This window comes from Carcharodon carcharias, chromosome 21, assembly GCF_017639515.1.
Source record: "Carcharodon carcharias isolate sCarCar2 chromosome 21, sCarCar2.pri, whole genome shotgun sequence".
NCBI classification, from domain to species: Eukaryota; Metazoa; Chordata; class Chondrichthyes; order Lamniformes; family Lamnidae; genus Carcharodon; species Carcharodon carcharias.
In genome coordinates, this window is record NC_054487.1 from 77,056,959 (window position 1) to 77,073,096 (window position 16,138).

The 16,138-nt window shown below is 43.6% G+C and overlaps 1 protein-coding gene across 3 annotated transcripts in view; it reads left to right on the forward strand.

Moving 5' to 3' along the window:
• The window catches only part of srgap1a (SLIT-ROBO Rho GTPase activating protein 1a), a 255,995-nt gene that overhangs the window by 115,634 nt on the left and 124,223 nt on the right, over window positions 1–16,138 (forward strand). For all 3 annotated transcript variants that reach the window (XM_041216272.1, XM_041216273.1, XM_041216274.1), the window contains exon 3: window positions 7,966–8,128. In XM_041216272.1, coding sequence (XP_041072206.1) covers window positions 7,966–8,128 — 163 coding nt within the window. The remainder of the gene's footprint in view (window positions 1–7,965; window positions 8,129–16,138) is intronic.

Genomic DNA, 16,138 nt, shown 5'->3' on the forward strand with positions numbered 1-16,138 from the left:
CTCAGTTCAAAGGTAATTAGGGATGGGCAACAAACATCCACATCCCATAAAAGAATTTTTAAAAATGGCATGTTAACCTTTATTCCAAGGTTACTGGAGTACAAGAATAAGGAAGCCTTGCTACAATTGTATAAGGCTTTGGTGAGGCCACACCTGAAATACTGTACATAGGTTTTATCCCCATACTTAAGGAAGGATATATTTTCATTAGAGACGGGCCAATGAAGGTTCACTAGATTGGCTCCTGGGATGAGAGGGTTGTCCTATGATGAGAGTTTTGAGTAAATTGGGCCTATGTTCTCTGGCATTTAGAAGAGCGTGAAATGATCTCATTGAAATACACAAAAATCTGAAGGGGCTTGACAGGGTAGACACTGAGGGCTCAGGAACAGCTGGGAGACAGTCCGCCACCCGCCATCAACCCCCCCAATGCAATTTCATGCTGGCTGGCCAATTGACAGCCAGCATGAAAAGCCCACTGAAAGGCTCAGCGCTGCCGGGGTGGGGGCGAGAGGGGGGGGGGGGGGGGGGGGGGGGTGGGGGCAAGCGCTGAAGTCTGCGCAGGCATGGGGGAGTGCGCAGTGAAAACTCCCTGAAGGGCAGGGAGTTGAAGAATTTTAAAATCAAAAATAAAGATTTGGAAATTATGGAAAAAAATTAGAGCTCACTCACATGAACATGTACATAGTAAAATATTATGTCAAAACATTTTTTTTTTATGAATGTCGGAAACCTCATCGTATCCGTGGATGAGGTTTCCTGAAAAATGCAAAGGCCGCCTGGCCAATTCTTCCGCCCGCCAACCGTAATGTTGGATAGGCAGCAAAAAATCTCTCCATTAATAAATTAATGGGCTTAATAGGCTTCTTAATTGTTGACGGGCGCGCTGCCGACTCTCGCACACAGCCACCGGCCGAAGTATCGCGTGTGGGTTTACATCCGAACGGGTCGGGTGCGCGCCTGCCTGCGGGACTTAAAATTCTGCCCACTGAGTTGTTGTTTCAACCGGCTGGGGAACTTAGAACGTGGAGAGAGAATCTCGTTTAGGGCCGAGATGAGGAGAAACTTCTTCACTCAAAGTGTTGTGGATGTTTAGAATTCTCTACCCCACTGGGCCTATGGATGCCCCATCATTCAGTATGTTTAAGGCTGAGATAGATGGATTTTTGATCTCTCAGTGAAGCAAGCGATATAAGGAGTAGGCAGGAGAGTACAGTTGAGCTGGCGATGATTGTGGTGAATGTCAGAATGGGCTCAAGGGGCAGTATAGTTCAGTCCCACTCCTGTTTAGTATGTTCTGACATTTGACAGTGAGCTGTATAAGGAGATATCAGAAGAGACAACCAAAAATGCAAAAAATAACCACAGATCCTGATGAATAGGAAAGATACCAAGAGCAGCAAAGGGTGATAAGCAGTGAGAGCTACAAAAAGGGGGCATGAAAAGAAAGCTGCAAGGGATATCGGATATCAGAATCAACACACCAAATGTTTACAATTCTGTAAGGAAAAGGAAGCAACGTCAAAAGCAATGAGGCCCCTTGAAAACTGGTAATGGTAATGTCAATACAAGTAAGGAAATGGTGAACATGCTGAGTAATTACTTTGCTTCAGCATTTACAGTAGAGGAAGAGCTCAGCATGTCAGAAACCCAAAGGAAGTGAATATTGGATCAGGGAGAGGGACTCGAAGAAAATTTAACATAAGCAAAGTAACAGAAATGGAAAAAACTTAATGGCACTAAAGAACGATCAATCCCCAGAGCCAGGTAGTTTTTTTTTGGTCCCAAGAATTTAAAGGAAGTGGGGGAGAACATTACAGATGCCCAAACTATAATCCTCCTAATTGAGAGCCATTCCTTTAGAATAGAAAATTGAACATGGGACTCTGCTATTTAGGAAAGGTGACAGAGGAAAACCAAAGAATTATAAACCCATTAGACTTACATGCGTTGTTGGGAAATTGCTCAGGTCTACAATTAAGGATGGGATGACTGAACACCCTGAAAATGTTCAGCTGATAGAAAGAGCCAGCATAGATTAGTAAGGGATAGATCACACCTGAAGAATCTGTGAATTTTTTGAAAAGGTGAATTTAAGTGGTGGACCGGAGTCGATGTTACTTAATCAAATGGCTTCTGGAAGCCCATATAAGCCCCCTGGAAGGGCCTGTTCACTAAAGTTGAAGCTTATGGAGTTGAAGGTAAATTATTGCACTGGTTAGAAAATTGGCTGAGTTAAAGAAGACGGATAGGGTGTGACTAGTGGTGCCCCACAAGAATCTGTGTTGTGGCCTCAACTATTCTCCATATTTAATAATAACTTTGATGAAGTGATAGCCGCATATCCAAATTTCGTGACAACAAAGGCAGTATTGTTAGCAGTGTGGATGAAAGCATAATATTACAAAGAGATGTTGATAGATTGAATGGCAAATGGATTTCAACGTAGGAAAATGAGGTCATCCACTTTGGAGCTAATAAAGATGGAACAGGGTATTTTCTAAATGGTGAAAAGCTAGAACCAGATGGAGACCAAGGAGAGTGGAGGGTCTAGGTATGCAGACCATTAAAATGTCAGGAGAGGTGTAGTGATGGGGACATGGTGGCGTAGTGGTAATGTCACTGGACAAGTAATCCAGAGGCCCAGGCATTTGCTCTGGAGATATGAGTTCAGATCCCACCATGGCAACTGGTAGAATTTGATTTCAATAAATCTGGAAGTGAACACTAGTCACAGTAATAGTGACCATGGCAACTATCATCAAATGTTCACTAATGTCCTTTAGGTTTATCCTTACCTGGTCTGGCCTACATGTGACTCCAGACCCAATGGTGTTGGCAATGGCCACTCAATTCAAGGGTAATTAGAGATGGCTAATAAATGCTACAAAAGAAAAAAAAAACGGTACAGGAATTAATCAGCCAGGCTACTGGAATGAGAAGCAAGCAGAAGTTACACTTCAGGTATATAAAGCCCTGGTTAGACTACACCTATGTGAGTAGTTCTGGGGCACCATGCCTTAGAAAGGATATATTGACCTTGGAGGGAGCACAGTGTTGGTTTAAAATGATACCTGGACTCCGAGGTTTAAATTACAAGGAGAGATTGCACAAACTAGCATCATATGCTTTGGAATTTAGATGGTTAAGGGGTGATTAGGTTGAAGTTTTCAAGATATTAAGGGAAACAGGGTAGATAGAGGTGAACTATTTCTGCTGGTTTGGGAGTCTAGAACAAGGAGTCATAAATCCCAAAATTAAGAGCCAGACCTTTCAGGAGTGAAATTCTTCACACACACGGTGGTAGAAATTTGGAATTCTCTTCCACAACTGGTAATAACGCTAGGTCAATTGTTAATTTTAAAATGGAGATTGATAGATTTTTGCAAACCATTGTCAATGGTATTGGGCAAAGGTGGGCAAATGGAGTCAGGCCACAAGAGCAGCCATGATCTCACTGAATTGCGGAACATACTTGAGGGGTCTCCTCCTATTCCTATGTTCCAATGATCCGAAACTTTGTCAAAGAGGTCAACTTGAAGGAGCGTCTTAAAAGAAGGAGCATTGGGGAGAGGTTTAGGGAAGGAATTCCAGAGTTTAGGGCCTCAGTGGCCAAAGGCTACCAATGGTGGAATGATTAAAATCAGGGATGTGCAATTGGCTAGAATTGGAGGAGCACTGCTACCTCGAGGGCTTAGGGCTGGAGGAGGTTAGAAATAGTGAAGGGCCAGGCCTTGGTGGTATAAGTTGTCCAGAAATAAAGATCGGTCGACCCAGAAGTGAGCAACTTTGTTAAAGAATGAAGGGAAAATTGAGTGAAGTAAGTTTTGACCATGAGATTTACTTAAGAATCAGAGCACTGAATGGGGCCTTTCAGCCCATTGTGCTTATGATGACTCTTGAAAAGAACTTTCAAATTTAGCCACACGACCACTTTTACTTCATAACCCAGCGTGTTAGTTCTCTTCAAATACATGTCCAATTGACCTTTGAAAACTCCTATGGAATTTGCTTCCACCACCCTTTCAGGTCATGCTTTCCAGAACATTCCAGTCCTCTGTGAAAACTTTCTCCTCATTTTTCCCCTTGTTCTTTTGCTTCTTATTTTAAATCTTTGGCCTCTGGTTACAGTCCCACTTGCCAGAGGAAACACTTTCTTCCAACTCGCTCTATCAAGACCCTGCAGACTTTGAATGCCTTTGTCAGCCTCCCCCTAACCAAGGACAACAATCGCAGTTTCTCCAATCTCACCACATTCCTGAAGTCCCTCATTCCTGTTGCTTCACCAGAGAACTCAATCAGGCTAGTCAGACATGAAAAGTCATACGGACTCGAAGCGTTAACGGTGTTCCTCTCCGCTAACGCTGCCAGACCTTCTGAGTTTTTCCAGGTATTTTTATTTTTGTTTTGGATTTCCGGCATCTGGAGTTTTTTGCTTTTATGATTTGCTTTTAAGAGCTCTATGGTAACTGTCCCTTTATTAATCTTTGCTTCTCCTTGCAGAATCAATTTTGTTCTCAGGAGTGGTCTCAACAACTGGCGTTAGACTGGCTGGCCTGTAGTTACCAGGTTTAATCCCCCTCCCCTCTTTTGAATCGGTGTATAACACTTACAATTCCGCAGTTCTGTGGCACCACTGCCAGATCCAAAGAGGATTGATAGATTGTGATCAAAATTTCTACGACCTCCAACCTTGCTTCCCTCAGTGACCTCGGCTGCAGTCCATCTGCAGCATCTGACTTGTAAACTTTAAGTGCTGCCAACCTAATTTAACATCTCGTTTTTATCTATTTTTATTCAACCCAATATTTTTATCACAGAATGACAGGGCAGGAAGCTGTCATTTAATCCAACAGATCTATTCCATTGTTTATACTCCACTTGAGCTTTCTCCAACCCCCTTTTCATCTAGCTCTATCTGTGTAACCTTTTGCTCCTTTCTCCCTCATGTTTATCTAACTTCCCGTTAAATACGCTCCCATTAGATAAGTAGGTAAATGTACGATACCGCGTGACCACCTGGTTCACACTGGCTCGGCAGATCTTAGCCAAGGTAATGTTTCAGGCACGACAACGAGCCTTAGGGCAGAATGTTACCGCCCCATCACTACAGGGACGAGGCCATAAAATGCAGCGAGCCATTCATAAATCCATTGACTTCGGCAGAACCGTAAAATCCCGCTGGCATAAAATCCCGCCCTTAGTCTCCCTGGGTGAAGAGGACAAATTGACCAGGGTTTCCTGCTGCAGTTACTAACTGAGCAATGGACACCAGGAGACATGCAGGGAACAGCTCTGGGCCCAACTTTGACAGGGTCCGTGGTTCAGCATCTTGCCAACAATCTTTGTTCAGATACATTTATGAAGAATGACCACTGGGAGTACTGCAACCTGGAGAACTGTAGTTAAAGGGTCAAAACTGAAACAGAGAACACGACCGATATAAAATGGAATGTTTGTGCCGTTTATTACAGTTCACAGTTGATGCCATTGAATGCATTAAAAAAAAATGATTTGCTTTTTCGACACCCAGGAAACAAAAGCAGTAACTGTGCAACCGATAATAAAAAATACGCTGATCGTAAAATGAATCATAAAGAATGTTCCAATTCTGGAGTGCATGTCGAATTTATGGCAAATCGGCACCCAATCACATTGCACATAAAGGAGTGAGATTCCGGGAAAGCAGGGTAGTCAGTGCACAAGACTACATTGTTGATTCTTTATGGTTAAGAGCGTGGGAGACATTCCTTTCCTCTACTTGACTGCAGTTTAGGGGAGGGTATTTCTGGCATCCATTATTTATTCCTGCCACCTATGCACATTCATTTAAACAATTGGTTTCATTCAACAATCTACATGCAAGTTGTATAAAAATAAGAATTTGAATTTATATTGTGCCTTTCACATGCACGTGACTGCCCACCCTGCACCCTACCCCCAGCCCCATGTTCTTTATAGCCGATGAAGCGTAGGTACTAGCCAGGATTTAGTGCGGCCAACAAGGGTCTCGCCCACCAGTCATGAATTGGCAGGGAGTCTCCACCAGTTTGTATGGGAGGCCCGACAGAATCAACTGCTCTTCAGGCACTTAAGTGGCCAACGTTGGGCCTCCCCCGCGATTGAGGTCCCTGGCAGTAGAAGCCCTGCCCACCAAGAGCTCCCGGCCAATCAGAGGCCAACAAATTCTCATTGACGTCACTGCCAGCGGAAGCGGTGGTAGCTAGTGGCGCTGTACACACCAGAGGCCTAGGCTCGTTGTGGGACCCCAGGCCCCAAGCGATTTAGGTTGGGCTGGGGATTGCAGGAGAGGGGGTGGCAGGGGCGTCAAGAAGCAAGGGTAAGGAGGTGGCTTTCAGCGGCCCCCAACCCCTACCCCTTCCTAACGACACTCCCGTCAATCAGGCACTGAGTGCTTGACTACTAGAGACCCAATAGGGTTTGTTGGATGCCCTTCCGAGGACGCAGGAAAGCCGTGAGGCCCCCATTTAATCCCGGAGCCACCACACTAAATTGTGGTGGGCTCAGGAATAATTTGTGTCGATTGGCTCATTGAGTTTAAGTGACATCCCACCATGAATTTGCTGAATGGGCCCCTTCCCACCTCTGGATTAATCGGGGAAGGCTTTGCCACTGTTGGGAGATTGGCACAGGGCCTCTCCTGTGATTAAGTAGGCCGGTTGCCATGGTTCCCACCGCATTAAATTCAGCCCTCTGTTGAAAGAAGTGTGGCAGCCAAATCGCACACAGCAAGTTCCCCACAAACAGCGATATGATAATGACCAGCTAATCTGTTTTTCAGTGAGAAACTCCATGCCCGCCTTTGGATAAAGTGCCATGGGTTCTTTTGTGCCCACCTGAGAGGGCAGATAGGAGGACTCCTGCTTAATATCTCCCCTGAAAGGTGCCACCACCGACAATGCAGCACGTCCCACCACTGAACTATGGCGAGCATCCTTGAGAAACCCCTTGGGCATTTGGAAAGTGTTTCCACTTGGACACTCCTTTGTAAACCCATTTAACCTCAAATGTAAATCTTCAGTGAGATGTTGAAGTGTTGAATTTTTATGTAGAACAACATTTGTGACAGTGAAAATTGCATCGCTCGCACAAAAAAAAATCCTCATCCAGCCCAGAATATGGTCACATCTTTGTATTTATTAATGATTGAAATCCAAAAATGGAAAATTAACTTAAGCTTAAAAGGGTTGCAAACGCTTCTTCTCAAATGTTCTTCATGAGCTACTGGTCCCCAAAGCACTATAATTTCAAATTCTTATCCTTGTGATCAATTTTCCTCATGACCTCCCACTTCCTAATTTCTGAAACCTCCTACCCTTCTGTAATCTCATTGCACTAAACTTACTATTGCTCCAAACCTACATTTTGAGCACCACTCTCCTGCACCACCTTTGCCAGCTGTGCCTTTTGCCATCTGGGTCCTACACTCTTGGGATTCCCTCCTTAAAGCCCTGTGCCTCCCTACCTCATTCTCAAATCCCAATTCTTTAACCAAACCGTTGCGCACGACTCTGAACATCTCCTTTGCATTTTTGCCCGAATAGGCCATCATGGGACATTTTTCTATGTTAATGGCACCACATAAATGCAAGATGTTGTTAAATCTGAACTGCTTCCAAATGAGACAATTTGGCTTTGGCCCTCTGTCAAAAATATTTTGCCTTTTTGCAAATGTGGAACATAATTGCTGCAGTTTATGATGTACCATATCCCAATGCATAATACAATGATTTTGTTACTGCAGGGAATGTTTTTGTTTTACTGCTTTTTGGATTTCTGTCAAGGCAAGTTCAATGTCTTAATTACCAAATGTCCAGTGCAGAACTGCAGTGTGGGATGATTAAAAAAAACTGTCTATATACAAACGCACCTTAGTGTGAATATTAAATAAAATGTGGAGATATTGTTGAGTAAATTTTTTTCTCTATTGCTTTTCTCACCCAGGAAGGACCAGAATCTTCTGTCCCCAGTAAATTGCTGGTATTTGCTGTTGAACCAGGTCAGGAGAGAAAGCAAAGATCATGCAACTTTGAGTGACATTTATCTGAACAATGTTATCATGCGTTTCATGCAAATCAGCGAGGACTCGACCAGACTCTTCAAAAAGGTAACATTATGATGAATCAGCCGAAGTTTTTTTTAAAAAATTTGTTCCTGGGATGCGGGCGTCGCTGGCTAGGCCAGCATTTATTGCCCATCCTTAATTGCCCTTGTTCAGAGGCCATTTTAATGCCCTGGAGTCACCCACATTGCTGTGGGACTGGAGCCACATGTAGGCCAGACCAGGTAAGGATGGCAGATTTCCTTCCCTAAAGGGCATTAGCGAATCAGATGAGTCTTCACGACAATCAGCAACGGTTCTGTGGTCATCATCAGACTTTTAATTCCAGATTTTTTTTAAAAATTGAGTTCAAATTCCACCATCGGCTGTGGTGGGATTCGAACCCAGGTCCCTAGAGCAGTACCTTGGGTCTCTGGATTACTAGTCCAGCGACACTACCACCTCCCCCAAGTATTAAACCTTTCGTAATTAGTCATGGAAAAATTGCAAAAGAGCCAGAGAGGAGTTGATTTTTTTTTTCCACCAGGCATGTTGTTATGATCCGGAATGCACTGCCTGAAAGGGCAGTGGCAGCTGATGCAAAAAGGGAATTAGATAAATATATGAAGGGGAGAAATTTTGCAGAGCTATGGGGAAAGAGCTGTGGAATGGGACCAACTGGATAGCTCTTTCAAAGAGCCAGCACAAGCCCAATGGGCCGAATGGCCACCTTCAGTGCTGTGGATTCTATGGTTCTAACAAGTCTGGGAAATGTTAAGTGGTGGTACATTTTCCCCATCTTGGTGGGTCCACTGCCTGAGCCCAGTCTCAAAAGAGTACCTCTACCTGCCCTGGTGTAATATTGTGCGTGGGTCACTTTTGCGCACCTTAAGGAGTTTGGGGAGCAATCCCACTTCGTCCCCTTGGAGGTTTAATCAGTTTATAGTTGGGTTGGTTGCTTTCTTCAAGAGTGGGTTGTACTGGGTGCGCGTTGGCATCCAGTCAGTGGCAAGAAGGCAAGTCAATAGGGTCAAATGTCCTTTACTCTTTTTCCCTAAGCTTCCTGAATCTCTGGCAAAACTCTTAATCCATTAGTCTGGGCTGGCTTTGAAGCCAGGCAGGGAAACTGAATGGACAACATGCCAGTCTACCCTGTCACCCAGATACCAGTAAATTCAAGCTCTTACCCATGTTGTGATACTTTTTGAACAGTTTCTTCAAAGAAGCAATTTTTTTCTTTTTGCTTCGACAAGACCAGCCCTCGTATTCTAGGCCAATTACCTGTCAATGGTAAAATAGTAAGAATTTGCATTACCTCTTGTTAGACACAAAGCCTGAACTGTATGTGACAATTACATTAAAGTACATTTGATTGTAATGAGGTTTTCAGGCAATACTTCAAAAGTGAGTGACAGCACTTTTTAGAGTATGAGAACATGCACTGGTATTTTTGAAACTGGATCGAAATTTTTGTTCCTGCATCAAAAATCCTGTTTGTATTAAAATTGGACACGGTTTAAGGAAAGTCTGTGCTATGTATGCAGGTTTTACAGGATAATGCCTGGCGGGTACAGTTTTGGGGTGCATTTACACAACAGTATTGTGTATAGAATTGTTTCCCCTCTTGCCATTAGAGGGGTGAGAAAGCTAGTTGCTGTTCTGACGCAGTGGCTAATTTTAGAGCTGTTGTAAAACCACCAGATGAAAGCTTTTTTATGAAGAGGATCACCCTGGTTCAGAAAGAAATTCATTTCTTTCAGTGATGCATTTTCGTAGATCGAAAGATCTACTCTTTCTCTCTGTGAGGCTCAGTCTACTTCATTAGTTTCTGCAGGGAGCCAGGAAATTAAATAGCAGGGACCAACAGTGTGAAACCTAATAATAGTATAAGTGATGACAGTGAATGATGGAATTAAAGTTGCTACAGTTTCAATCATGAAGTACAATTAATGCGCTTGAGTGACATTTAATGTTCTGGATGTTTTGTTGCTGGTAACTGTAGTATGTGATTGCCGTTAGCCCTCTGTCAGTGAACCAGACACTTTTTAAAGATTGCCACAACATTAAGATAAAAGTCAATGCATACGTTCAGTGCATTGTTATGATCCCAGCTGCTGCTAATACTGAACAAGTCAGACCCTAGGGTCAAACCTGGCTGATAGATCCTGACTTATTTTTGGAAACCGTGGAGGAAAGTTACTGAACAAATTCACAGGAGTCTGCTGATTAACTTTCAATACAATCACTAAAAGATTTATTAAAACAAGAAAAGTGAACTATATTACACCAGTCAAAAAGGTTGGAAAGATCTCAATATAAACATGAGAAGACGATTCAAATTCTCACTATTCCTTTACCCCAGCAATATCTTTATAGGCACAAAAACCAGAGAATAGTTACCACTAACTTCTCACTTGGGACTAGCACAGTTGCAAACGGTTTTCTTCTGGTAGATTCCTGAGCATTTATTTGACGCTTCTCACCCAATGCCTATCTCTCCCTGAGACACCCAGAAACTGCACTCTAAACACGCTGTCTCCAACTGCGGAGCAAATATAGCTCCTCTACTAACCTGAATACTTAGCCCCATAACTGATAATTCAGTCAACTACTGTCCCACTGGCCTTGTAGGTTTTCTTCTCAGAACTTCAGATCCCTGCCTTCTCTCTCTGACACACGCACTGAACTTCTCTCTGACACACGCACTGAACTTCTCTCTGACACACGCACTGAACTTCTCTCTGACACACACACTGAACTTCTCTCTGACACACACACTGAACTTCTCTCTGACACACACACTGAACTTCTCTCTGACACACGCACTGAACTTCTCTCTGACACACGCACTGAACTTCTCTCTGACACATGCACTGAACTTCTCTCTGACACACGCACTGAACTTCTCTCTGACACACGCACTGAACTTCTCTCTGACACACGCACTGAACTTCTCTCTGACACACGCACTGAACTTCTCTCTGACACACGCACTGAACTTCTCTCTGACACACGCACTGAACTTCTCTCTGACACACGCACTGAACTTCTCTCTGACACACGCACTGAACTTCTCTCTGACACACGCACTGAACTTCTCTCTGACACACGCACTGAACTTCTCTCTGACACACGCACTGAACTTCTCTCTGACACACGCACTGAACTTCTCTCTGACACACGCACTGAACTTCCCTCTCTCAACTCCTGCCTTTTCTCTGTCCATGTCCTTGGATCATTATTGCTAAGCAACAGTAAAGATTTTCTATATTTTCTTTTTTCCCCACTGGACTTTCAACCCCTCTCTTTAACTTAAAGGGTTATAAAACCTCATTAAAAATGCATAAATACAAACAAACCTAAAATTCCTGACCTTTCAATCACAAATCCATTCAGACACCCAAGCACCAAGGTTCATAAACAAAACCTAAGTGAAACTGAAACTATTTTTACCTTTCTTAACAGACAAATATATAAATAAATTCAACTTGAAATTATGCATTGTTCATAAAGCATGAAGACGCAGTAATTTTTAATACTTGTACCTGTGTTTCTCTGCACCCTTGAGAATTATAATAGCCGGGTATGGCTTAATTTCCTTTTCCCAAACCTGTTCTTTTGTTCTATTTGGAGGATTAAGTGACTTCACCTTTGGTTCTGTCAGTGAAATAAGGATGCAGCCTGTAAATAATTCCAAATACAGTTAGTTATTTTTCTCTTGACATCTTTTTATAAGTCATCCCTCCCTCTCTGTAATCTTTCTCTTTTACCCTTCCCCTATTTCGTCCTAATTCTCACTGACAGGATAGACATTGAGGGGTTGTTTACCCTAACTGGGGGATGTAGAACATGGGGGCACAGTCTCAGGATAAGGAAACAATCATTTAGGACTGAGATGAGGAGAAACTTCTTCACTCAGAGTTATGAATCTTTGGAATTCTCTACCCCAGAGAGATGTGGATGCAACATCATTAACTATATTTAAGGTTGGGATAAAGAGATTTTCGGACTGTCAGGAAATAGAGGGATATGGGGAGTGGGTGTGAAAGTGGAATTAAGAAGATTAGCCTGATCGTATTGGATGGTGGAGCTGTCTTGAAGAGCGCTGTGGTTTACTGCTCCTATTTCTTACATCAGTTCAAAGTCGAGGAGCAGAAAAACCTGCCTTGCACCTGTAGTTTCTAAGGACTTGGCAAAGTAACAAGCAACACAAGGTAGTGATGGGCACAGAGTCAAGCATCCCGTCAGGCAGCCTTACAGATGGTTGTGCTTAAACCAGAGTACCACAACAGTCTTAATGACTTCAACAGAATAGGGTGCTGATGAAGGACACGTGTGCTACTAGATGGTTGATTTGTAGCTGAGACTAACCTGTGTTGGCAAGCGTTAGCTAATGGACAGCAGGGAAATTCAACAAAGTATGTTCATGTTTATGTTTTTTTCATACCATTTTTAAATGTTCTTGCTGAATAGGCCTGTCAAAGTAATTTTCTGGTTGCTATTGATTTGCTTATTTACCCCCTCTCTCCTGCACCCAAACCCCACCGGGTGTCGACTGCTAGGCTAATGGTGGTAATATATTTCTGGTCAATAAGTTTCTGGTGACGTGAAGGCCATAGACATCAGTTATCGCACCTGGGAGGCACTCGCTGGTGACAGAGCAAAATGGCGATGCCTCCTGTGGGCTGGCGCATGCCTGCCATGTTGACCAGCAGCTACAGCAGCTTGGCAATGAGCGCCAAGGCCGAAAACAGCGACCCACAACGTCATTCGGTAGCTTCATGGGCGACACTTGTGGCAGAACCTGCCTCTTGAAGGTTGGCCTGATCAGTCATCAGCAAATGTGCGCCATTTGAAGACGCCCCCTCAGAAATGGATGGTTATCTGCGTGCCTGTTATCTTTCATAACTGGAAGGATGCTGATGATGGCTTCTGGTCAAACAGTCTACAACAGTTAACATTATACAAGTGTTTCCTTGGAGATGTATTTTCTGGTGATCGTTTGTTTTATTCTCCCTCTGAAGGAGAATAAAGTTCGTGCCTGGAACTCCCATTGATTTTTGGGATGGCTCAGGATCATTTTTCCATCTGGATGACACATTTAATGCTTGCTGCAACATCGCACCAAAATATTTGTTTTAAAATATAAGCAAAATACTGCGGAAAGTGCAGGAGCAAAATCAGGACTGGCAGCATCGGTGGAGAGAGAAACAGAGTTAACATTTTGCATCCAATATTATACCTCTTCGAAACGGAAGGAAAAAAGTAATGGACTCGAAACGTTAACTCTGTTCCTCTCTCCACAGATGCTGAGTCTTTTCGAGCACTTTGTGTCATTTGTTTTAAAAGCTTTAAAACAAATTATCCACCCCTCATAGCTTCTAGCTGACTCAAATTGCACAAACCCATGATGTACTTCTGCTAAAATAACTGCTTAATTGCAAAATCAAACGTGGTCACCTGATAATGCACCAGATTGTGGGCCAGTGGGATTTTGAACATTCAATGGAATGTTACCCAGGCTCCAAGGTTTAGATCATGAGTAGTAATGGCATAAACTAGGCCTGTTCCCTGGAATATGGACAGTTAAGGGATGATGATTTTTAGGATTTTGAATGGCATTGGTAGAGTAGATAGCGAAAGACTTTTTTCACTGATGGGTAAGTATAGGACTATAGTAGTAGGATCTGGTACATAAAGGGTTAATGTGGGACTGAATACAGTACTGCCCACTGGCCCAGGGTCAGTCTAGAGATGGACTGGAGTTGGGTAAAGACTTAGACTGGAGTTAGCTCCCTACCCGTCCCCTGTACACAGAGTTGTCAATAAAGACATGCTCTGGATTAAGAAGCCCACTTCATGGTGTCCGAAGCAGGATTCTTCAACAACAAAAGGGCATAACCTTAAAATCAGAACTAGCTCATTTAGGAGAGGAGTTAGGAAATACTTCCTTACGTATAGCAATAGATACGGACTCACTTAATAATTTTAATTGTGAGGTTGATAGATTTTTGCTTAATAAATGCATTAAAGGAAATGAAACTTAAGATGGATGGAGGGCAGATACAAATCAGCCATGATCTTGTTGAATGGTGAAACAGGCTCGAAGGGCTGAATGGGCTACTCCTGTTTCCATGAAGGCTTCCTTCCAGTACTGGCGTTTATTTGGATAAAATGCAAGGGCGATTACCAAAAAAAAAATCAGAGGGCATGGTAGCATGAATAAGCGCTTAGAAGAAGCATTGGCAGAGAAAACATTCCTGTTGGTAGAATGGTTGAGAACCAGCGGATGCCAATTTAAGGTGATTGGCAAAAGGCGCAATAGTGACATGAGGAAAATCCTTTTTATGCAGCGAGTGGCAAGGATCTGGAACGCACTGCCTGAGAGTGCGGTGGAAGCACAAAAGGGAAATGGATAAGCACCTGAAGAGAAAAAAAAAATTTGCTGGGCCCACAGAGAAGTGGGGGTAGCTAAATTGCTCTTGAAGAGAGCTGGTTCAGACACGATGAGCTGAATGGCCCTATCCTCCCCATTAACCATTCTATGATTCGATAATGTGCCTAAGAAGGAGCCAACTGCCGGTTACAGTGTTCAAGAAATTCTGAACCATGCGTTATCGGGAAAGCAAAGACCATCGAGCAGAAAGAATGCAAATTATGTAAACATGTACTTATTTTAGCAGCAAGCTTCCTGAGAACAGACTGCATGAGGGAGACTGGACAGGTGTTAGGTTATAAAAGTGTGTAAGAGTTACAACATGGAACAGGCCACTTGGCTTAAGCGGCCCTGTGCCATCTTTTACCCTCAATGCAAGCAGACGTATTTCATTTACCCACCCTGTTCCGATGTCTCTTCAACGCTTTCCGCTTCATCTACCTGTCCAATCTAATCTTGAATGTTGACATAACGGCCCGGATTTGAACTGAGGGCTGTTTCTCAGTGGGTGAGTTTTGGCTTCAGCTCAGAACTCACCTGCTGTAGCATAAAAGAAGCCCCAGGGTATTTAACCTAAGAGGCCTCATTTAAACATGTGCCAGGCAGGAAGCCAGCTGATAGCATCGGAGGTTCGGGCAGAACAGAGACCACCCCCCCACCAAACAGAATAATGTACCGGTTTGGCTGTGATCCGGCAGGGGATTTGGGGGTGGGGTGTGTGTGTGAGGTGGCGGGGGAGGGGGGGACATAGTTGGTAGTGCTGCCCTTGAGTTCGCAGTGCTTCAACTGCATTTCCAAATACTTATAAGTGCAAAGAGGGTTTCTGAGATTTTTAACTGGCGAATTTTAACCCATCAGCCCATAGTTTCCACCTTCGTTCCAAACCCTGAAAGTGAAATCCATATTTTCCCAACTCTGACTGAAGCCTCAGTATCCTCCCTGTAGTGCAAAACCCTGTGTTGCACATAACAATCTAACCGAGATCTAATTAAGGTATTATACCGACTCATTGCAAAACTAACAGGTTAGTGGTTTAATAGATAAAGGCCTGTGATTGGGTCAAAATCCCAGAACTCCCTCTCTCTAAGAGCACCCTGGGTGTACGTACACCACACACAAACTGTAGCAGTTCCAGAAGGTGGCTCAGCACCACCTGTTCGAGGGCAATTAGGGAGGGGCAATAAATGCCAACCTTGCCAACGATGCCCACATCCTATGACAGAACAATTTTTTTCCCCCAAGAACTCGATATTAAACTGGGAAGATAGCGGTGCCCTGTGATGGACAGTCATTGTGTCACCAAGATATTAACTCCTTCCTATCCGGAGATTTAAATCACCTCACTTTCACAGCTGCACAAACTAACTGAGATTGCAGCTATTCAAATCTGGACGCCAGGAATTTCCTTGGAGCTGAGACTCTTTCGCTCACTCGTGACGTCACGGAAATGGGGGGGTGGTGACCTAGTGGTAATGCTGCTGGACTAGTAATCCAGACACCCAGGCTAATGCTCTGGGGACATGGGTTCAAATCCCACCATGGCAGCTGGTGGAATTTGAATTCAGTTCACGAATGTGGAATATAAATCTGGTTTCAGTAATGAGACCATGAAGCTCTCATGAATTGTCATAAAACCCACT